This window comes from Carettochelys insculpta, chromosome 22 (genome assembly GCF_033958435.1).
Source record: "Carettochelys insculpta isolate YL-2023 chromosome 22, ASM3395843v1, whole genome shotgun sequence".
NCBI lineage: Eukaryota > Metazoa > Chordata > Testudines > Carettochelyidae > Carettochelys > Carettochelys insculpta.
In genome coordinates, this window is record NC_134158.1 from 6,515,246 (window position 1) to 6,538,956 (window position 23,711).

Here is a 23,711-nt window from a genome sequence, read left to right on the forward strand (position 1 = left end):
TCACAGGGCTGGAAGGGACCTCAGGAGGTCAACCTTACTAAGTCATCCCAGCCAAGACCTTATCCAGCTGGGACTTAAAAACCTCAAGGGATGGAGAATCCACCACCTCTCCAGGCAACGCATTCCAGTGGTTCACCACCCTCCTTGAGAAGTAGTTTTTCCTAAAATCTAACCTACACCTTTCCCTCTTCAACTTCAGACCATTGTTCCTTGTTCTGTCATCTGACGCTACTGAGAACAGTTTCTCACTCTTATTTTTAGAGCTCCCCTTCAGGAAGTTGAAGGCTGCTATTAAATCACCTCTAAGTCTTCTCTTCCGTAAACTAAACAAGCCCAAATCCCTCAGCCTATCCTCATAGGTCTTGTGCTCCAGACCCTTAATCATTTTTGTTGCCCTTCGCTGAACCTGCTCCAGCACATCCACATCCTTTTTATACTAGGGGGCTCAAAACTGGACACAATATTCCAGATGGGGCCTCACCAGTGCCAAACAGAAAGGAACAACCACTTCTCTAGATGCACAATCAGCCTTTAAACGACAGCCACAGCCACCCTGCAATGACCTCTTTGTGGGCGGAGTCTCACAGCACACAGACACTCATTCATTTCAGCAGGGCGCTGTGTGCTGGAGGATCACACCATCACAGAATCATAGGGCTGGAAGGGACCTCAGGAGGTCATCTAGTCCAGCCCCCTGCTTCAAGCAGGATCAACCCCTACTAAGTCATCTCAGCCAGGACCTTGTCCAACTGGGACTTAAAAACCTCACGGGATGAAGACTCCACCACCTCTCTAGGCAACGCATTCCAATGCTTCACCACCCGCCTGGTGAAGAAGTTTTTCCTAATATCTAACCTACACCTCTCCCTCTTCAACTTCTGACCATGACCCCTTGTTCTGCCATCTGACACCACTGAGAACTCACCGGTAAGTAGATTCTTAATAAGTAACTAAGTTTTTTCTTTTATTTTAATTCGGTTACTCTCTTTGATCTGCCTGCTTTCTTATAATCGCTTATATCCTACTGTCTTCCTTAATAAAAACTCTTTTTTGTTTATAATCAAGCCTAGTGTAAATTGGGGGTGTTAATGGTTATCCAGTACGCCTCAGCCTAAACTGACAAGGCTTACCAGTTACAGTTAACCAGTAGGAGCTGGAACCCACACAGGGCTACCATGGGTGGGAGCGCTCCAGCCTGGCCACAGCAGTCCCCATCCCCAGCAGCCAGGGTAGGCAGGCAGCTGGACAAGCTGCTCCAGCCAGTCTAGGCTTGAGCACCTTCCTCCCCACTTCTGCAGACAGGGGCTGCTCCAGTTGGGCTGGAATGCCTCCCGCCTGCAGCCCAGGGAAGCTCCAGTTGAGCCAGCGCAGCCTGGATCCCTGGCACGCTGTGGGAGGGGGCACTCCAATCTTGCTGGAGCAGCCCTTATCTGTGGGTAGGGGACACCCTAACCAGTTAAAAGGGGTTTTACATCCCTAGTGGAAATTATTATTACCTGGGGAGGGCTACCACTATGCCTATCTCCCTTTCATCAATAAAGGGAGCTTATCTAATGAGCCCGCCCTGTTCATATCTTTTGCACAGACAAATTTATTTGGAGTTTTGATCCCTTCTGGGGTTGATTCCTTGGGTGCTGTGCCCTAGAACCGTATCCACCGAGAGCTACAGTAAATCAGTGTCTGCATCACTCTGCAGAGGGGCAGTAACACCAACTCTGTGCCTTGTCCGTGGGAGACCAGAGGATCTGGCCCAGCAGGACAGGGTGGTGGGGAGCCCCAGAAAACAAAAAGGTGGGGGTAAGTAGCCTGACCAGCACACCAAGGAACATCCCACCCTGTCATAATGACCTTGGGGGATAAACACCAAGTTATATAAGTGTAGCCCCTCCTGCTCACTAGCGCAGTAAGAGGTTATTCCACATAGGGGAAGCCTGGTGACTTTGTGTGTACCTCAGAGCAGACCCACTCACATAAACTACCAGGAACAGGCTTTATTTTGTAAAGAACAGAACAAGATTACAGTTCAGCAGCCTCCACTCTGCTTGCAGCCTGCCTGCTCCTAGCTCAGTCAGTGCTGAAACCCTGCAGGGGAGCAGAGGATTCATCCTAGCAGGAACCAGGAATTTCTCCCAGCTGGTGGTTCCCAGGGCTGCTCCTGAAGCACACCAGACCTCAGGCTACACAAGGTTTAGTAATAAACCAAATCCAAACTGTACAAATCTTTTTACAAGATGTAATCCAGATTGAACCTCTCCCATCCAGCACCCTCGGGACCTGACCAGTGGCAGACAAGACAACTTGCCACATGATGGGAGGTCAATATTTTCTAGCACATTCCCAACACTTCCACTGTTCACGGGCTATGAGAAGACATTCAGAGGTAAATTACAGCTAAAGAACAACACAGAAATGAGAGATGTGGCTGGAAACAAACTGCATCAGACCACGGGAAACTTGGCCGCACCCAAGATAAGCGGTTGTCCAGCTAACTAAAATCATGTCGGATTGTGTAGTTTGCTGGAGGAGAGCATTCCAGATTAGAGAGGATTAGACTGTACTTTCCCCGCATTTGGCATGAGGAGCATGGAGGTCTCAGTTGTATTTCGAGCCATTTGGCGAACCACAGTTGCATCCCATACAAGTTCCCTTTGTTCCTTCAGCTTGCTGATTTGAGAGCGTGTATATGCATGAGACAGATTTTGTTGAATGAACTCATCTGCTGTGGTTTTACTAATGAGTGGAAAAAACAAAAAACAGAGAAATGAACATTTGTCTTTCAGTTTACATACAACAACAAGCGTCTCTTTCCGGGGCTTCCTTTGCCTCCAGAACTGACTGCTGTCATTGTCTGTCCCAGCTGAGGATGGGGAGGTGGGTGCAAAGTGGGAACATCTCTAATCTGCCAACCTCAGTACATGACTGGTACTGAACCAGAGAATTTGCCAAACCACAGGAGATGAATATTGTCTAGCAGCATTTCCACTTTTAATGTTTAGTGAGCCTGGCTAACTCAGTTAGTAGCGTATCAGCCTCTGAATGTGGAAGTCCAGGGTTCGAGATCCTGGTCAGGCAAGTTAGATGTCTGCAAGTAGCCCCAGACATCTCTCTCATACCTCTAAGGGTCCCCATCCCATCAATTGAGAAACTTGGTCTTAAAGTAACCTGATGTCTTGAAACAAGTGTCTTTTAACCTTTCCAGATTATTCTACCCTCTTCAGGAATTGGATTTGTTTTGCATACAACCAAAATACACCTCATTTAAAAGCTACTTGCAAAAATATCATGGAAGACTGCTAACGAAAATATTTTCTACCATCTCATCAAGTAAATGAGCTGGAACAGATATACTGTACATACACGTCAGTGTAAGTTATAGGAAGCAGTAGAAACAAGTCACCGAGTGTACTTCTAGCCTGTACTGAATTTAGTAGTGTTTTTAGGTAGCTTGTTTTGAAACTAAGCCAATACCTAGGTGAGTTGATATAACCCCTGGAAGATCTCCGTATACGCATGGTTGAGAAACACTGCCCTGGATCAAAGAGAAGTCCCGTGGCACCTCACAGCCAAATAGTTTTTTGGAGCATACACTTTCAGAGGCAAAGACCCACTTCATGACAGGCAGCTGACAAAGTGGGGCATTACTCATGAAAGCATATGCTCAAAAAAATCTGTTAATCTATCAAGTGCCACTGGATTTGTTGTTTTTGTGGATACAGAGTAACGTGGCTACTCCTCTAATACTTGCCCTGGAGCTGTGGTTCACAGCCTTTTCAGCCACACAAGCACACTTCAATGAGATAAATCCACAGCACACCCACTTTTTTCAGATGAACTGCCTGAGCCCCAACTGGAGTGGGGTCATCAGTTCTTCCTGCCTCCCCACCCCTTGCTCTTTTCAGAGCCCCTGTGAGGGGAAAAATGACAAACCCCACACCAGCTGGGACTCATGCAGCTTGAGCGCCAACTGGCACAGGGTTGTCACTTTCCCCCCTAGCCCCCATAGCTCTGCAAAGAGCCTCAGAGAGGGGAAATTGATGAAATTTCAGGGCACCGTTGGACAGTTTTCAAGGCACACCGGTGTGCTGCAGCACACTGCTTGTAAACCACTGCCCTAGAGATTATTCTTGAACCCTCTTTCTGATCCAACCCTGCTCTGTTGACACGGGCGGGCGCTGTTCTAAAAAAAGGTTTTGCAATGCAGTTAGCTCACACTTCCTACCAATAGGAAATAACAGGAGGGCAGATAACAGGCAAGAGCTGATGGTTTACAGATAACAGAGGAGGGCTGATAGTTTAAAGACACAAGAACAGGCAAAACAAAAAGCAGTCAAGTAGCACTTTAAAGACTAGCAAAATAGTTTATTAGGTGAGCTTTCGTGGGACAGACCCACTTCTTCAGACCATAGCCAGACCAGAACAGACTCAACATTTAAGGCACAGAGAACCAAAAACAGGAAGCAAGGAGGACAAATCAGAGAAAGATAATCAAGGTGAGCAAATCAGAGAGTGGAGGGGTGGGGGGGAAGATCAAGAATTAGACTGAGCCAAGTATGCAGACGAGCCCCTATAGTGACTCTGAAAGTTCACATCCCGATTTAAACCATGTGTTAATGTTCCGAATTTGAATATAAATGTCAATTCGCCCACTTCCCTTTCTACAAAGGAGCGATAATTTCTTTTCAGTAACACACATACCTTGAGGTCATTGACAGAATGGCATATTCCATTAAAATGTTGACTAACTGGTTTGTGGATCCGGAGTATTTTGATGTCTGTTTTGTGCCTGTTGATCCTTTGTCTAAGGGAGTTAGAAGTCTGTCCAATATACAAAGCATCTGGGCATTGTTGGCACATGATGGCATATATGATGTTACTAGAGGAGCATGAGAAAGTGCCTGTGATTCTGTGAGTAACCTGGTTAGGTCCAGTGATGGTATTTCCAGAGAAGATATGTGGACAAAGCTGGCAGCGGGCTTTGTTGCAGGGAAAGGTTCCAGGACTGGTGTTCCTGGGGTATAGACTGTTGCTGTTAGTAAGGAACCCCATGAGGTTGGGAGGTTGTCTGTAGGAGAGAACAGGCATGTCACCCAGGGCCTTCTGGAGTGTGGCATCCTGATTAAGAATAGGTTGTAGGTCTTTAATAATTCATTGCAGTGGTCTGAGTTGGGGGCTGTAAGTGATGACCAGTGGTGTTCTGTTCTTGGCTTTTTTGGGCTGATCTTGGAGTAGCTGGTTTCTGGGTATGCGTCTGGCCCTGTCGATTTGTTTTTTTACTTCTCCTGGTGGGTAATTCAGGTTTATGAATATTTGGTAAAGTTCTTGTAGTTTTTGGTCTCTGTCAGTTGGATCAGAGCAAATGCGATTATACCTAAGAGCTTGACTGTAAACAATGGATCTAGTCACGTGTGCAGGATGGAAACTAGAAGGGTGTAGATAAGTATAGCGATCAGTAGGTTTTCGGTACAGTGTGGTGCTGATCAGGGCGTCCTTGATTAGTACTGTAGTGTCCAGGAAATGTCTCTCTTGCATGTTGTAATCGAGGCATAAGTTGATGGTGGGGTGTAGATTGTTACAGTCTCTGTGGAATTCTTCTAGAGCCTCTGTACCATGGGTCCAAATCATAAAGATGTCATCAATGTATCTTAAGCAGAGGAGTGGTAATAGGGGACAAGAGCTGAGGAATCGTTGTTCCAGGTCAGCCATAAATATATTAGCATATTGTGGGGCCATGCGCATGCCCATAGCAGTTCCACCAATCTAGAGGTAAAAATTGTCCCCAAAATGGAAGTGATTGTGTGTGAGAACAAAGTAACAGAGGCAGACACCAGATTGGCTGTGGTGGCATCAGGGATGGTGTTCCTGATTGCTTGTAATCCGTCTTTATGTGGAATATTAGAAAAAAAACAAATCGACAGGCCCAGACGCATACCCAGAAACCAGCTACTCCAAGATCAGCCCAAAAAAGCCAAGAACAGAACACCACTGGTCATCACTTACAGCCCCCAACTCAGACCACTGCAACGAATTATTAAAGACCTACAACCGATCCTTAATCAGGATGCCACACTCCAGAAGGCCCTGGGTGACATGCCTGTTCTCTCCTACAGACAACCTCCCAACCTCATGAGGATCCTTACTAACAGCCACAGTCTATACCCCAGGAACACCAGTCCTGGAACCTTCCCCTGCAACAAAGCCCGCTGCCAGCTTTGTCCACGTATCTTCTCTGGAAATACCATCACTGGACCTAACCAGGTTACTCACAGAATCACGGGCACTTTCTCATGCTCCTCTAGTAACATCATATATGCCATCATGTGCCAACAATGCCCAGATGCTTTGTATATTGGACAGACTTCTAACTCCCTTAGACAAAGGGTCAACAGGCACAAAACAGACATCAAAACGCTCTGGATCCACAAACCAGTTAGTCAACATTTTAATGGAATGGGCCATTCTGTCAATGACCTCAAGGTATGTGTGTTACTGAAAAGAAATTATCGCTCCTTTGTAGAAAGGGAAGTGGGCGAATTGACATTTATATTCAAATTCGGAACATTAACACATGGTTCAAATCGGGATGTGAACTTTCAGAGTCACTATAGGGGCTCGTCTGCATACTTAACTCAATCTAATTCTTGATCTTCCCCCCCACCCCTCCACTCTCTGATTTGCTCACCTTGATTATCCTTCTCTGATTTGTCCTCCTTGCTTCCTGTTTTTGGTTCTCTGTGCCTTAAATGTTGAGTCTGGTCTGGTCTGGCTCTGGTCTGAAGAAGCGGGTCTGTCCCACGAAAGCTCATCACCTAATAAACTATTTTGCTAGTCTTTAAAGTGCTACTTGGCGGCTTTTTGTTCAGAGCAGGCGAGGTGCGATCGCTTCTTCTCCGGCGGGCCGGAAGTCCCCAGCACCTAGCACGGGGCTTGTGATGGACTCGCAAAACCGGACAGGCCACGCTGCAGATGAACCCAGAACGAGGAGGGGGACCCTGCCCCGCTTCTTGCGCTGATCTGGGAGGTGAAAAAAGTGGGGCACAGCCTGCGGGGGGGGGGCATTTTCGAATGGGGGGTACAGCCCGCTGGGGGGGGGGAAGCAGTTTGGGGGATGCATCCACTGGTGGGTGAGCGCTGTGGGGGGGACGCCCCGCTGCAGGGGGGGTCTGTGCAGGGGGAGTTCATAGACTCCCCGCTCCCTGCCCTGAGGGAGGGGCTGGGGAGGGCAGTGGGGGGCACCAGCCACCGGGGCGGCGGGGTGGAGGGGGGGGTCTCTGGGGCAGCCCTCCCCGCTGTGGGGAGAGGGGGAAGGGCTGCGCGGCTCACCTCGGGCACGTGGGAAGCGGCTCGGCACAGCGGGGAATGAAGAACAGCCCCGAAGCTGGCGTCGAGTCACTTCCTACGGCGAGCTACAGGGGACACACCTCGGCGGCGGCGGCGGCGGCGCCTGCACGCATGCGCAGAAGAAAGGGCGGTGGGGGGAGGCGGAGTGAGGTAAATAGGTGTTTTTGACGTCCCCCCTTCGAATCCACTTGGGGCGTTCCTGAAAAAGGGGGGAGCAGCCCAAGTGTGTATGTGCGGGGGGGGGTTGGTAATAGTGGTCAGTGGGGGCCACCCAGCTGGGGAGGACTGCAAAGAGGGGGGCGCCCAGCGGTAGGGGGGCTGCTAAGGGGGGCACCCAGCTAGGGGGGCTGCTGAGGGGAGCACCCAGCGGTGGGGGGGGCTGATAAAGGGGGGCTCCCCCCCACTTCCTCCCAGATGCTCCAGCTCTGGGAGGGAGGAGGAGGGACAGGGATGGAGTGCGAACCAGGCAATTTGCTAATTGCAGGGACAAAAAAACTCCGCCATGAAGCCCCTGTGAGCTCCATGCCACTCTCGAGCCTGGATGAAGGAGGAGGGTTGGTCAGATGTGTGTCCATGCACTGCCCCTCAAACAACAATAGGAATGAGATCTGATGCCAGTACAACTAAATGATAAACGATGTCGCCCGGGTAAACAAGGTCCATTATACCAATCGAGCGATCGGGGTTGGGTCGAAAAGTTGGCTACCGAAAGAAAATTACAACTAGCACATATGCTGTCCATTGGAACATGCAACATCTGAACACTGTGGGCAACTGGAAAATTAGAGCTGCTTCAGAAGGAGATAGAGAGATACTGATGCGATATACTTGGACTGGCAGAGATGCGTTGGACAGGATCAGGAGAAATATGCAGTTGTGAAGTCGTTTGGTCAGAAAACGAAACAAAGCCTAAAGCAGGAGTTGGATTCCTTCTTAGCAAAACAGCTAGAAGAGCATTATTAGGATACAAACCGGTGGGTGCAAGAATGATGGTAGTGAGATTTGAAGCAAACCCGTTCAACATCTCAGTCATTCAGGTGTATGCACCCACATCAGACAGTATGGGGGAAGAGATTGGGCTATTCTATAAAGACTTGACAAAGATGGTGGAGGAGACAGCGAAGAAAGATGTGTTGACCATCAGAGGAGATTGGAACGCGAAGGTTGGAACAGATAACAAAGGTTGGGAGAGAGTCATGGGAAAGTTTGGATATGGAGAAAGAAACGAACAAGGTGAGAAACTACTAGAGTTTGCTCCAGAGCATGAGATGGTGATCTGGAGCACAAGAGTCCAACAAAAGGACTGTAGGAAGTGGATGTGGCGATCAAATGACGGGAAGTCCAAGAGTATGATAGATATGATTTTGATAAGAAGATGGATAACATCAGTACAGCATTGCTGAACTTTCCAAGGAGCAGATATAGACTCAGACCACAGTCTAGTGATTGCAAACATCAAGATAAAGCTCAAAAGAAAATGTAAGACACAGTTTAAGAAAAGATGTGACGAGACTATGTGAGGAAGAAACGGGATGCATACAGAGCAACACTTGAAGAGAAGATTAAGAATATTGCCACAAAGAAAGACCTAGATAAGAGAGTCACAGGGATAGCTATTGCTATAGAAGAGGCAATTGAGCAGACTGTTCCAGAAGAAGAGAATATCAATAAGAAGTGGTTTACCCAGGAGACACTGAAGTTGGTTCAAGAGAAGAGAGCGTTGAAGATCAGAAGGGATGTTTCTGAGATAGCAGAACAGCAATATAGGGTGAAATGCAATGAGGTGAGGAAAACAGCCAGAAAGGATAAGGAGAAATGGTTAGAGGAGCAATGTGAAGATTTCGAGAGGTATTACAATGATTGTAAGGCCAGGGAGGTGTATAAGATAATTAGGAATATTAATAGGAAATGGCAACCAAAGCAGATGACGATCAAAGACAAGAATGAAGAAGTGCTCATGAACAGGGAGAAGACTGTGCAGCAATGGATGAGATATAGCACCAATATAAATATAAATCACAGTTGGACCCGACCGTCTCAGAGGGACTGATTGAAGAACTGAAAGAGATATCTCCACCGAGCATAGAGAGCGAGACTGATATTTCAAAAGAGGAAGTAGAAAAAGCAGTGAAATGACTAAAGAACAGCAAGAGCCCTGGAAATGAAAAGATCACAGGAGAGATGATCAAATATGGCAGCGAAAGAATGATTCAAGAAATACACCGACTATGTAGTATAGCATGGAAAGAAGGGAAGGTGCTTAAGGAATGGACAAGATCTGTGCTAGTGACAGTACGCAAGAAAGGAAGTACATTGGAGTGCAACTACAGAACAGTTGCCCTAACGAGTCATCTAGGCAAGGTGCTGATGATGATACAGACTGAGAAACTAAGATCACAGATAGAAGAACATGTAGCAGATGAGCAAGCGGTGTTCAGAAAGGATAGAGGTACCATACAGCAGATATTGGCACTAAGACTGATAGCGGAAAAAGCTCAGCGAAAGAACAAGAACATATACACTTGCTTCATCAATTTTCAAAAGGTATTTGACAATATAGATCAGAAAGTGACTTGGGTGGTGTTGGAGTCATACGGAGTGGATAGCAGACTGATACAGTTGTTGAAGGATATCAATGACGATGCGGAGGCAGCGGTGAGAACGTGGGGAGTTGGGAAGTTGGTTTAAAACAAGCAGAGGTACGAGACAAGGAGATCCAATATTGCCAAGTATCTTCATTGCACACCTGGAGAGAGCAATGGACAAGATCAAAGAAGAGGTAGGAGGGATATCTGTGCATGGGAAAAGAATTAACAACTTGAGGTGTGCAGATTATATAGTTATCACTGAAGAAGAAGAGGAGAAGCTACCGAAAACGGGGCAGGTGTGAAATGAAGAAGGAAAGTGGTACAGACTGATTATGAACATGGATAAAACAAAAACAATGGTATTTGGAGATAAGGGAGATCAGAGTAGATGGTATTGAACTAGAACATGTAGAGAAATTCACATATCTGGGGAGCAACATAACATGATCTAGACTGTAAGAAGGAAATAGCGACTAGAATAGCAAAACTAAGAGCGAGTTTGAAGGCAATGGATAAGATCTGGAAAAGCAAAGCAATTAGCTTAAGAACGAAGCTGAGCATTTTGAAAACGTATTCAGGAGCGTGTTGTACGGATGTGAGACATGGATGATAATGAAAGATTCGAAGAAAAGAATATTGGCGTTCGAAAGGAGCTGTTGTAGAAAGATTCTGAGAATAGGATGGATGCGGAAGGTCACCAATGAGGAATTACAAAGAAAGATGCGGCCGACAGAGAACCTGCTGCAGAAGGTTATAAAACAGAAGCTACAAGTATTTGGGCATATTTGTAGAATGAACGACGAATGAAAAATCAAGACCCTGGTATTCGGCGTAATGGACAGTTCGAACAGGAGAGGCAGACCCCACAGAGAATGGGTAGATGATATAGTATTTCTGATGATGATGTTTCATTGCTAACAGGCAACGTGCGCCTGCTGTTGCCATAGAATGGCCGGGCTGCTTCCAGCCAGCTCGTGTTGTGATCTGTGGGTTTTTTTGTGAGCTCACGAGTTCCTGTATCCCACAGGCTCTATGAACATGAATCACCTCCCGACAGCTCCACCCCCTACCCCCACAAGTTTCTGTTTCACTGGGCCTTTGACACCTGTGTGTTCTGCTCTCTCTCTCCCTGCTCTGCTCAGAGGCCGGCTGGGGCTGGTCCCAGCAGAAGATAACCTGGTGAGTGAAGGTCTTTCGGAGAGTTGGGGCTCATAACAGGCACAGGGGTTGCAGCTAAACTTACAAACCAGCTTCCCTGGTTTGAGCCACCTGTTACCAGACACCCAGAGCCTTGTAGCTGTCCCAAGCGGGGAGGGGACCTGGCCTGAAGGGGATGTGTGTTCTGGGAATGCGGGAGGTTAACCCTATCTCTAAAGGACACTGTAACAACACTGGGCCACGGCAGCACCCCCGGTGGGGTGGGGTGGGGTGGGGTCGGGTCGGGTCGGGTCCGGTCCGGTCCGGTCCTGTCCTGTCCCGTCTCCTTCACTCACCTTCCAAACTCTCCTTCCCCCTTGCCCTATGTGGAGAAGGGCTTATAAAGGTAGCCCTGAGTGGGATCAGCTGGCCCTAATTCATTTAGGGCAGCCTACTCCTCAGCTGCTCCCACTTTGATTGTCAGCCCTGCTTTTTACTCCTGCCTTCGTTGTCCCCCAAACTCACTTGGGGCCATTTCTTTTAGCAGGTCCCCCCTCGCCATGAGAGGGGCCTTTTAGTCATGGGCGGGCACACTGGCCTCCAACAGGTTTTTACTCCTGCCTTTCCCCTCCTGGCCCCACCCTGCCACACCAGTTATGGGCAGGAGCATCTGGGTGGGGAGTAGGTTCAGCCTTGCCTGTGGTCTCTGAGTCTTTTAAAGAATGGGGCTAGTCAGGTCTAGTGATTTACCGACAGTGACTGTCCACACCCCATGTCCCAGCGGGGTCACAGCAATGACTCTGCAAGCCCTAGTCTTATGGCTGGAGCTGGGCGTGGGCTCTGAGGACAGGACAAGAAGCAATGGGCTTAAACTGCAGCAAGGGGGGTTTAAGTTGTGAAGTGGTCTGGGTGCCACAACATGGCACAGTGAACCACACGTAGGTGTGCAGGTTACACAAGCATTGTCTAGCCATCCCTGACTGGTGTCTGTCTAACCTGCTCCTCAATATCTCCAGTGATAGAGATCCCATCACCTCCCCAGGCAATTTAGTCCAGTGTTTAACCCCCCTGACAGTTGGGAAGTTTTTCCTAATGTCCAACTTAAACCTCCCTTGCTGCAGTTTATGGTTTATGGTTCTGTCGGCAAATCGTAGAATCGTCGAACTCTAGAACTGGAGGGGACCTCGAGAAGTTCAGTTCCAGTCCCCTGCCCTCCCAGCAGGATGAGACAACATCAAGGCCAGGGTTTCCCAACCTATGGGTCAGGACTCAAATATGGGTCCCAGTTATATTTCAAAAGGGTCACTGGCTGGGCTGGGCAGCTTCACAGGTGGCTATTAAGAAGCCATTCACACTCCTGAAGTGGTTCTTAACTTCTTAACTGGATCAACAGCTGTCAGTCAATTACATTGAGAACCATTTCAGCTGCAGGGCAGAGAGCTGCATACCAGAGGAGCAGCCCGGCTCAGGGAAGGTGGGGCCAGAGTCCGAAGCTGGGAGGGAGGGCAGAACTGATCAGCTCCCTGGCTTGTAGCCTCTACAGGAGATGGGGTGGTGAGCCTGGGTTACAGGGTGGGAACCCCAAGCTGGGAGGAGCCTGAGGCTGATGGGATTTCCCGTATATTCTGCCTCACCTCCTCATGCTCTTCCCCAGAGAAAAGGCTCCTTCCCCTTGAAATCAGCACCCTTAGGCCCCTCTCGGGAATGTTCCGGAGGTGCCCTGATTCAGGCTACAGTTAAACATAGGAGATGAATTTCTGCTTCCATCAAACCACCTCCCATCCCCCTCTGGTTTCTTGTAAGGTAGGCAGTTAACATTTGATAAGATTTTTTTTTTTCCTGGGACAGTAAACTCTGCCCAGGACATGCCTGCATGCGGTGCCTAGGTGAAGAAATCCTCGTGCATTGAGATTTCTGAGGTACAGATTGAACCTCTCTAGTCCGGCACCCTCGGGACCTCACTGGCACCGAACGAGAGAATTTGCCAGACCACAGGAAGTCAATATTGTCTAGCAACATTATCAACACTTCTGCTGCTTACTAGGTTCTTAGAAGACATTTAGGCTTTGTTGACACTACAGCCGTATGTCGACTGAAAGTTGCTGTTGGCAAATAGCTCTGACAAAACTTCTGTTGACAGATCACAGCCACACGAAAGCAGATCGGTCTGTCAATTCACACTGTTGACAGAGAGTGGCCAACTGGAAGCAGAACAGACGGGGATGCTTGGGGACCCGGAAGCCCTGTCTGTTGACAGTGGGGCCCCCAGAGCCTCCACATGGCTTTTTTGCTTTTTGGCTGACAGATTCTGTCAAGGAAGGTGCTCTGCCTGGTGGGGGAGAGGCAGAAGGCTGTCGACAAAAGCACCACGTTCTGTCAGTTTACAGTCATCAGAACAGTTTTTTTAGTGTGGATGCTGCGTTAGTTTTGTTGGGAAAAAATGGGGTTTTGTGCCAAAACTCTCTAGTGTAAATGTAGCTTTAGAGGCAAATTAGAGCTAAATAACAGCACAGAACGCTGAGGGCCAGGGCTGGTGGATGGAAACAAACTTTACGGGACTGCAGGGAAACTTGGGACCACACTCACAGTAATTGGATCTCCAGCTAACATGCTGGATGATGAACAAGAGAGTGCTGTGGTAGAGAAGTATCACGTGTCTTTTTAGATTGAATTGAGGGTGACAACCCAGTGTAAACCTTGGCTCTGCTCAAAGCCCTGGCTCCTTGTTTCGATCACTCTCTCAAGGAAGGATAAAACCCAGATGTCCTGATTCTAAAATTTTGGATTTGATGTCTTCAGATGCCTGACCTTCTTCACACAACTTCCATCTGAGAGAGAGCTGAGTAGAGCCCAGTGTTCGTAGACCATGTGTCTCGCTCAGAGAAGCAACCTGGAGAATTCTGCTGAGGAGCATCTTAATCACAATGGAGATCCAAGGCAGAAAGGACAACCTGGTAAGCAGCTGCTCAGGTACAAGCTGAAGGGGATGGCAAACTGAAGATCCATACACACGAGAAGAAAAGCCACATTTAGAGGGTCATCTGAAACATGTTCACTTTTAGAATCATAGAATCCTAGGGCTGGAAGGGAACTCGGGAGGTCATCTAGTCCAGCCCCTTGTGCAAAGCAGGATCAACCCCAACTAAATCATCCCAGCCAGGACTTTGTCAAGTCAGGACATAAAAACCTCTAGGGACAGATATTCCTCTGCCTCTCCAGGTAACTCATTGCAGAGCTTCACCATCCTCCTGGTGAAATAGTCTTTCCCAATATCCAACCTCCCCCTCCCCCTCTGTAAATTTAGACCATTGCTCCTTGTTCTGCCCTCCATTCCTCCTGAGAACAGCCTCTCTCCATCCTCTTTAGAGCCCCCCTTCAGGAAGTTGAAGGCTGCTATCAAATCACCCCTCAATCTTCTCTTCTGCAAGCTAAATAAGCCCAGATCCCTCAGCCTCTCCTCATAGGTCATGTGCTCCAGCCCCTAATCCTTTTCGTTGCCCTCCGCTGGACCCACTCCAGTTCATCCACATCCTTTCTGTACTGGGGGGACCCAGAACTGGATGCCATACTTCAGATGTGGCCTCACTAGTGCCAAATAGAGGGGAATAATAACTTCTCTAGATCTGCTGGAAATGTTCCTCCTAATGCACCCCAATATGCCATTATCCCCTTGGCTACAAGGGCACACTGTTGAGTCATATCCAGCCTCTCACCCACTGTAATCCTAGGTCCTTTTCTGCTTCACTGCTACTTAGCCAGTTGGTCCCCAGCCTATAACAATGGTTTGGATTCTTCTGTCCCAAGTGCAGGACTCTGCACTTCTCTGTGTTGAACTTCATCAGATTTCTTTGGGCTCAATCCTCTAATTTGTCTAGGTCACTCTAGACCCTATCCCAATCCCCCAACATATCTACCTCTCCTCCTTGCTTAGTGTCATCCACAAATTTGCTGAGGATGCAATCCATCCCCTCATCCAGGTCATTGATAAAGAGGTTGAACAATACCAGCTCCTGTGTTATAACAATACAAGAACAAGGAACAATGGTTTCAAGTTGCAGTGGGGGCAGATGTAGATTGGATATTAGGTAAAACTATTTCACCAGGAGGGTGGTGAAGCACTGGAATGTGTTACCTAGAGAGGTGGTAGAAAATCCATCCTTAGAGGTTTTGAAGGCCAATCTTGACAAAGTCCTGGCTGGGATGATTTTGCTGGGGTTAATCCTGCTTTAGACAGGAGGCTGGGCTTGATGGCCTCCTGAGGACTCTTCCAACCGTCATCTTCTGCTTCTCCTCTTTAGGGAATCATACTCCCATTATCGCTCTCCCCCATGGTTTGTCTCAGAGCATCCTGACTTAATATAGGGCGACTAAATTGATGGGCTCGGTACCTTAGAGAGTCTGAACTCTAGTAGTGGGGCAAAGGGCAGAGACCACAAGACACATTCCCCTCTCCTGCTAGTTGGGAGCAAGTCACTCCTGGAATACTCAGGGTCATTACTTCAGGAGAACATGGGCTGGAACAAGGAGCCATTTAACTAACGGCCCCATTTAACTAACGGCCCCATTTAACTAACGGTAGCTGTAATGATAATAGTAATTCTTAATAAAACTGGGACTGTTCAGCTTGGAAAAATAACAGGAAAGCGGGGATATGACAGAGGTCTGTAAAGTCATGACCAGTGTGGAGAAAATGAATAAAGAAGAGTTATTTACTCCTTCCAATAAAATGAGAACTAGGGGGCACCTAATACAATGAATGGGTAGTAGGCTTAAAACAAACAAAAGGAAGTATTTCTTCATGGAACACACAGACAACCTGTGGAACTCCTCGCCAGAGGATGATTTGAAGATCAGGACTTGAACAGGCTTTATAAAAGAACTAGATAAATTCATGGAGGTTCGGTCCATCAATGGCTATTAACCAGGCTGGGTAGGAATAGTGTCCCTAGTCTTTACCAGAAGTTGGGAACGAGCGATGGGATAGCTCACTGGATGATTCCCTGATCTGTTCATTGGCCACTGTCAGAAAACAGGACACTGGACTAGAGGGACCTTTGGTCTGACCCTATCTGGCCGGTCTTACATTCCTAGTCACCCTGGATCTGCACATGCTCCTCCTCCAGAGGAACCAATGGCTCTGTCTCTTTCAGGCTGTCAGCACTGGGCCAAGCCGTGGGAATGCTGTACGTGGAGACTCCTTGTTATACTCCTGTTCATCGCTGTCCTCACTGTGGTGGCTTTGTCAGGTGCGAGTACAGCACTCCCTGCTCCTTTCTGTTTTCTCTCTTCTCGCCTCAGAGGGTTGGGCCTTAGTGAAATCCAAAACATTCTTACTCCAGTCGCCCTTACCATCCCTAAGCGCCTCTTCAAACCATCTCTGGGATAGTGGTCATTGGCACCAGCTGCCTCTTTTGCCCTGGAAGAGTTAAAACTTTCAATAAGCTCTTTTGTTTGTTTTTTATCTGGTGCAAAATTGGGAAGGGAGCCCCGAAGAGAGAAGTGGGATGAATTAAAACCTCAGCTCACTTGATGATTACCTAGTGCGCTCATTCACTCTGAAGCACCTGGCCTTGGCCAATGTCGGCAGACGGGTTACTGGGCTGGGTGGACCTTTCGTCTGACCCAGCAGGGACGTTCTTATTATGTTCTTTCTTGGAGCCAGTCGATACAGCTTTGTGATGAGACTCTGGTGCCATCTTGTGGTTCAACATTTTTCTGTTTTGTTTTTGTTTTTGTTTTTGTTTTTGTTTTTAAAGTAATACAAGCAACCTGCAGGTCATTATAGGGGCTCTTATGCATACTAGGCTTTATCTAATTCTTGCTCCCCTGCAACCTTTCTGCCCCTCTACTCTCTGATTTGCTCACCTGGATAATATTTTTCTGATTTGTCTACCTTGATTACTGTTTTTGGTTCTCTGTGCCTCAAATGTTGAGTCTGTTCTGGTACAGCTATGGGCTGAAGAAGTGGGTCTGTCCCACGAGAGCTCATCACCTAATAAATTATTTTGCTAGTCTTTAAAGTGCTACTGGACTGCTTTTTTGTTTTGATAGTATATACACTAGCACGTCTATCTAGCTCTTACTACCTTCCTGTATTGAGCAATGTTGGTAAATGCAAAGTAATGCACACTCGAAAAGAAATAATCCCAGTTATCCATGCCAAATAAAGGGTCTAAATTAGCTGTCGCCACTCAAAAAGGCTGCGTCTACGCTAGCAAGTTCTTTCGGAAAATCTCCCCCCACCACACCCTCTTTTTGAAAGAGCTCACGGAGTGTCTGCACACAAAGTGTGTTCTTTCGAAAGTAAGTGAGAAGAGCGCAGCCCTTTTCCAGCTGGGGAAGAGCTCCTTCTTCCAAAAGATTATTGCATAAGAGTGTGTGTAGGTGCCCTGGGAGCCCTATTTCTGAAAGAGCAGCCCCTCATGGCGCCGGATTTCACAGTCCCAGGCCCATTCTTTCCAAAGAGCAGGGGCTGTGTGTTTGCTCTCTGTCAAAAGAGCAGATTGCTCGTTCCATCCACTTTTTGGTGTGTGGAAGCGCCCTTCAAAAGAAGGTTTTGTCGAAGATCTTCTTTCGAAAGATCTTGGAGCCCTCTTGGATCGTCCTCTGAAAACATCCAATCCAAGTGCAGCAGTGGTTAAAAAAGCTGGGTTGAGAACCATTAGGGAAAGAGACAAGCAGACAGGAAATACAGTGACACGAAATAACTCTGCAGTACACACGCTGCATGTGTAACCCACACTCCTGTAGTGTCCCATCCAGGGGCACTGGGAATTCTGCAATTTCTACTCCCGTTCATCTGAGGAAGTGGGATTTTCCCAAGAAAGCTCCTTACCTCATAAAGGTGTTAGTCTCTGTGGTGCTACCTGAGTGCTTGTTTCTGAATACACAAACGCAGTCCTGTCGCACTTGAAAGACCGACGAGCTAATTGTTTGTGAAGTTACAGACTCACAGGGCTCCCCCCTCTCCAACAAAGGAAAATGTTTTGTCGTGCAACACACAGTCAACTGTGCAGCTCCTGGCGAGGGGATGTGGAGAAGGCCAACAATAGAACTGAGTTCCTAATGAATGAGAAGCTCAGGAAGGATGGGTGGGTGGCCACTAGCCAAGATGGCCCGGGATGCAGCCTCATGCTCCAAGCATCCTTAAACATCCACCTGCCGGAAGCAGGGGCTGGACAGTTGGTTCGTTTGTTGCTCGCTGGTTTTGTTCGTGCCCTCTGAAGCGCTGTTGGAAGGCAGGATGCTGGTCTGGATGGACCTTTGCTCTGATGAAGGGTGGCTGTTCTGATGTTTTATACTGTGACTTGGAGTCAGATGCAGTTTTTCCCCCCTTAAAAAAACCTTTTGTTGCTTTCTCTTTCCCCCCTACCTCAGCGTTCATTGCGAAACTTCAGCTTGCTCCTGCTGGTCCCCCTGCTGCCCCTGGGTGCACTGACGGCTGGATCGGGTACCTAGGGAAATGTTACTATTTCTCAGAGGCCGAACGAAACTGGAGCTTCAGCCAGAGCCGCTGCTCCGCCTTTGGGGCCACCCTGGCTGTGATTGACACCCTGCAGGAAAAGGTGAGATGCCTCCAGACGACAGAGTGGATCTGGAGCAGGGCAGTGAACTCAGGTCTCTTCCCAGGTGCCTGCGTTAACTGCTGGGCTAGAAAGTTGGTCTCCTTCAGGGTGTGTCTTCCCTGCGCGAATATCGACCTGGTCAGGCTCGCTCTTCCTGGGGGGGGATCAATTTCGTGCACCTAGTGAGGATTCATGAAATCAAATGATCAGGGCTCCACCGCCAACTCCCATACTCCTCCATATCACCAAACCCTCCCATCAACTTTCCTCAGTGTGGACGGCCAGAAAAGGTGATTGCAGTACCTAGAATTGCGTATCTACATTTGACTTTAACGTCTTGCATGCACCTTGCCTCACTCTCAGCCCCAGAGACTGTCCGTGTTCTGTACAACGTGGGTCAGCAGCAACGGCAGAGTGAGAGGGACCCACCAGAAGTAACACCTCCCTTTTCCTTTTCTGCAAAGGATTTCCTGCTGCGCTATACAGGCCTTTCCGAGCACTGGATCGGCCTGCAGAGGGAGGAGGGCCAGCCCTGGAGATGGGTGACTGGGGCCGAATTCACCAACCTGTGAGTCGTCTCTCTTTCTCAGGGTGGGGATGCATGTGACTCGACCGAGCTTTGAAGCTGGGCTAGTCTAAAGCCGTGTCTACACGTGCCGGCTACTTCGGAGTAGCGGCACTAAATTCGAAATAGCGCCCGTTGCGGCTACACGCGTCAGGCGCTATTTCGAAGTTAACTTCGACGTTAGGCGGCGAGACGTCGAAGCCGCTAACCCCATGAGGGGATGGGAATAGCACCCTACTTCGACGTTCAACGTCGAAGTAGGGACCGTGTAGTCGTTGCGCGTCCCGCAACATCGAAATTGTGGGGTCCTCCATGGCGGCCATCAGCTGGGGGGTTGAGAGACGCTCTCTCTCCAGCCCGTGCGGGGCTCTATGGTCACCGTGTGCAGCAGCCCTTAGCCCAGGGCTTCTGGCTGCTGCTGCTGCAGCGGGGGATTCATACTGCATGCACAGGGTCTGCAACTCGTCGGCTCTGTGTATCTTGTGCTGTTTAGTGCAAGTGTGTCTGGGAGGGGCCCTTTAAGGGAGCGGCTGGCTGTTGAGTCCACCCTGTGACCTTGTCTGCAGCTGTGCCTGGCACCCTTATTTTGATGTGTGCTACTGTGGCGTGTAGATGTTCCCTCGCTGCACCTATTTCGATGTGGTGCTGCGCAACATCGATGTTGAACATCGACGTTGCCAGCCCTGGAGGACGTGTAGACGTTATTCATCGAAATAGCCTATTTAGATGTCTCCACATCGAAATAGGCTACTTCGAAGTAGGCTTCACGTGTAGACGTAGCCTAAGAGGCGTAGGAAGACAACAGCATTGATCATCTTTTATCTGCCATTCGAAAGACTGGACGCGGGAATTTAGAGCTAATCTGCTGTTATGGGCTGGGGGCGAGGGGCCTGCGTTGTTGAATGGAGCTGGTTTGAAAGGAAAAGATGAGGCCCCAAGTATTTTTATTATTATTGGTTTGGGCATTACAGTACCACTGAGGGGCTCCTGCAGAGATCAGGGCCCTGATGTGCTGGGTGCTGCACAAACACACAGCGAGAGACAGTCCCTGCCCCAGCTAAGATCAGGGCCCCATTGTGCTGGGTGCTGAAAATACACACAGTGAGAGACTGTTCCTGCAGTTGGAAGAGGGGAAAGTGATCAAAAGTAGCCAACATGGATTCACCAGGGGCAAGTCCTGCCTGACCACTCTGATTAGCTTCTATGACGAGGTAACAAGCTGTGTGGACATGAGGAAGTCAGTGGATGTGATATACCTTGAATTCAGCAAGGCTTATGATACGGTCTCCCACAACATTCTTGTCCATAAGTTAAGGAAATATGGATTGGATCCTTGGACTATAAGATGGATAGAAAGCTGGCTTGATGGTCGGGCCGAACGGCTAGTGGTCAATGGCTCAATATCTGGATGGCGGTCTGTTTCAAGCGGAGTGCCGCAAGGCTCAGTTCTGGGGCTGGTGTTATTCAAAATCTTTCTTAATGACCTGGATGAGGGATTGGGTTGCACCCTCAGCAAGTTTGCGGATGACACAAAACTAGGGGGAGAGGTAGATATGTTGGAGGGTAGAGAGAGAATCCAGAGGGACCTGGATAAATTGGAGGACTGGGCCAAAAGAAATCTGATGCGTTTCAATAAGGAGAAGTGTAGAGTCCTGCACCTGGGGCGGAAGAATCCCAAACATTGTTACAGGCTGGGGACCGACTGGCTCAGCAGCAGTACGATGGAAAGGGACCTACGGGTTATGGTGGATGGAAGGCTGGATATGAGTAAACAGTGCGCCCTTGTAGCCAAGTAAGCTAACGGCATAGTGGGGTGCGTTAGGAGGAGCACTTGAAGCAGATCTAGAGAAGTAGTTATTCCTCTTTATTCGGCACTGGTGAGGCCACACCTGGAATATTGTGTCCAGTGTTGGCCCCCCAACATAAAAAGGATGTGGATTTGCTAGAGCAGGGTCAGCGAAGGGCAACAAAAATGATTAAGGGTCTGGAGCACAAGACCTATGAGGAGAGGCTGAGGGATTTGGGCTTGTTCAGTTTACAGAAGAGAAGACTTAGAGGTGATTTAATAGCAGCCTTCGACTTCCTGAAGGGGAGCTTTAAAAAGGAGGGTGAGAAACTGTTCTCAGTGGTGTCAGATGGCAGAACAAGGAGCAATGGTCTGAAGTTGAAGAGGGAAAGGTGTAGGTTAGATGTTAGGAAAAACTTCTTCACCAGGCGGGTGGTGAAGCATTGGAATGCGTTGGCTAGAGAGGTGGTAGATTTTCCATCCCTTGAGGTTTTTAAGTCCCGGCTGGACAAGGTCCTGGCTGGGATGACTTAGTAGGGGTTGGTCCTGCTTGAAGGAGGGGGCTGGACTAGATGACCTCCTGAGGTCCCTTCCAGCCCTATGATTCTGTGATTCTGTAAAGAGCCTTCAGCCTAAATAGAAAAGTCAGACCTGGGATCTGCGACAACGGAGTATACATGCTGATTGATTAGCATGATCGGCTGCAAACATCTAGTATTTGGTCTGACCCCTCTTCTGGTTTGTGGTTTCACCTTCATTAGGGACATACCAGTTCTCCCAGCAGGAGTGGGCATCACGAAATGAAATGTGTTTGATATTAAAACAGATAACAAGGGCATGCTGGGTCCATACACACAGTCAACCTGTGGAACTCCTTGCCGGAGGGTGTTGTGAAAACCGGGGCTGATTGCATTAATGTCATGCAAAACGTAGGCCCATGACTCATGGCTCTCTGGCGCTTGGGTTGCAGGTTTGAAGTCCGAGCAAATGGCCGCTGTGCCTATCTGAACGACAATGCTGTCAGTTCCTCATGGTGCCAGAAGCTGCGCAAATGGATCTGCTCCCAATGGGTCACGTACGCCCAGGATGAGGAAAGAGCCAACGTGCTGCAGCCTGACCCTTCACAGTGACGTGGGGACGGGGACTGAGGCCAGGGGAGCCTTGCTCGACTTCCCATCTGCTTGTACTCTGGTGCTATCCCCAGACGTTGGAGAGGAGCCTAGTCACTGGGGCAATGATTTTCCCTGCCATAGTGGAGCGGCACAACCAGTGGGACACCGATAAAAGGGCTGGAGACTTCCAGACTCCTGTTTCAGTGAATAATTTCCCAGCTGGCTTAGTGCTGCTCCAGAAGAAGAGCTCTACAGAGGTGACTCTCTGGTGCTAGGGTGCGGTGGTGTCAGCCAAGGTTCCCTCTGATTTGTTTCTCTCCATGGGCAGAATAAATTTTGTAAGTGCACCAAGGCATGAGTGGATGGGCACTACCTAGAGGAACACACACCATGGGCTCTGGGTGCTCTGCCAGTCAGCTGGGCAGCTGCTGAATTTCTCCTGGGTGGCCACCCAAGCACTCAGCTTACAGGGAACACTGGTGTCAACTGGCTGTGTAAGGAAACAGAGGTTCTGGCCCCAGAATGTTTGCGGTAGTACCCAGACCAAACAGTGAACAGGTGAGCAGCGAGGCTTAATTTCACCCTCCTTTTGTCCCAGCCAGCTTCCCACAGCCTGTGTATCTAGCCGGACTTTGGGAGGCTTTCCCTCTCTTGCTCTGGCTCAATGAACCCAGTAATGGACGAGGGCAGTGGTTCCCCACCTTTTCTCGAGTGTGGACCCCTAAGCACCTGCAAACCATTTGTGGACCCCCATCAAAGCCAATTCTAGCTGTTACCTACACGGCCTTCAATAAAAAAGGAAACCGCAGCACTGATTTTGGACGGCAATTTTCAATGTTAATGTAATGTAAATTATTAGTTATATGAATTATATATATATATAACTATTATTACACACATTCATTACAATGTCAAATAATAATTACTTTTAACTTTGCAATTTGTTTAAAATTCATTTTATAGTATTTTTATGTATCTTTTGTTTTTCTTGGACACCCTGCAGTCCCTTTGTCTGCAGAGCTCGGGGAGGGAATCACTGGGCTATGGTATTTGATACGGTTGAGCGTGCGGCTGCTGCTGAGCCTCTCTCTGTCTATAAACATACTTTTGTGTGCACTTCTGGACTTTGTGTAATACGTGACCTTTCCTGGGCTGAAGGGCAGTCGCGTCCGGTCCCTTGTACTCACGGAATCGCAGAATACGAGGGCTGGAAGAGATCTCAGGAGGTCATCGAGTTCAGTCCTCTCCCTAAAGTGGGATCAACCCCCAACTAAGTCATCCCAGCCAGGACTTTGTCAAGCTGGGAATCAGAAGCCTCTGGGGATGGAGAATCCGCCACCTCTCTCTCTAGGTAACGCGTTCCAGTGCTTCACCACCCGCCTGGGGAAATAGGTTTTGCTCATATCCAACCTACAGCTCTCCTTCTGTAACTTGAGACCATTGCTCTTTGTTCTGCCATCTGTCACCACTGAGATGGCCTCGCTTCACCCTCTTTAGAGCCCCCTTCAGGAAGTTGAAGGCTGCTATTAAATCACCCCTCAGTCTTCTCTTCTGTGAACTAAACAAGCCCAAATCCTTCAGCCTCTCCTCATAGGTCACGTGCTCCAGCCCCTTAATCAT

The 23,711-nt window shown here is 48.6% G+C and overlaps 2 protein-coding genes across 6 annotated transcripts in view; one reads left to right on the forward strand and one right to left on the reverse strand.

Annotated features, from left to right (window-relative positions):
- LOC142024956 (C-type lectin domain family 2 member B-like) overlaps positions 1 to 7,386 on the reverse strand; it is a 21,358-nt gene extending 13,972 nt beyond the window's left edge. For 3 of the 4 annotated variants that reach the window (XM_075017341.1, XM_075017343.1, XM_075017340.1), the window contains exon 1: positions 7,321 to 7,386. The gene's annotated coding sequence lies outside the window, so the exon portion shown is untranslated. The remainder of the gene's footprint in view (positions 1 to 7,320) is intronic. The other variant, XM_075017342.1, reaches the window with a different exon arrangement.
- On the forward strand, positions 670 to 23,195 carry LOC142024948 (C-type lectin domain family 2 member D-like). 2 transcript variants are annotated; one of them, XM_075017327.1, is made up of 7 exons: positions 7,439 to 7,488; positions 10,954 to 11,105; positions 13,863 to 14,017; positions 16,214 to 16,309; positions 18,441 to 18,628; positions 19,093 to 19,196; positions 21,950 to 23,195. In XM_075017327.1, exons 3-7 carry the CDS (start codon positions 13,930 to 13,932, stop codon positions 22,107 to 22,109), a joined length of 636 nt encoding a protein of 211 aa, XP_074873428.1. In that variant the 5' UTR covers positions 7,439 to 7,488; positions 10,954 to 11,105; positions 13,863 to 13,929; the 3' UTR covers positions 22,110 to 23,195. The 2 variants fall into 2 exon arrangements, with proteins under 2 accessions (XP_074873426.1, XP_074873428.1); XM_075017325.1 differs by lacking the exons at positions 7,439 to 7,488; positions 10,954 to 11,105 and adding an exon at positions 670 to 927.
- The last annotated feature ends 516 nt before the right edge of the window (positions 23,196 to 23,711 follow it).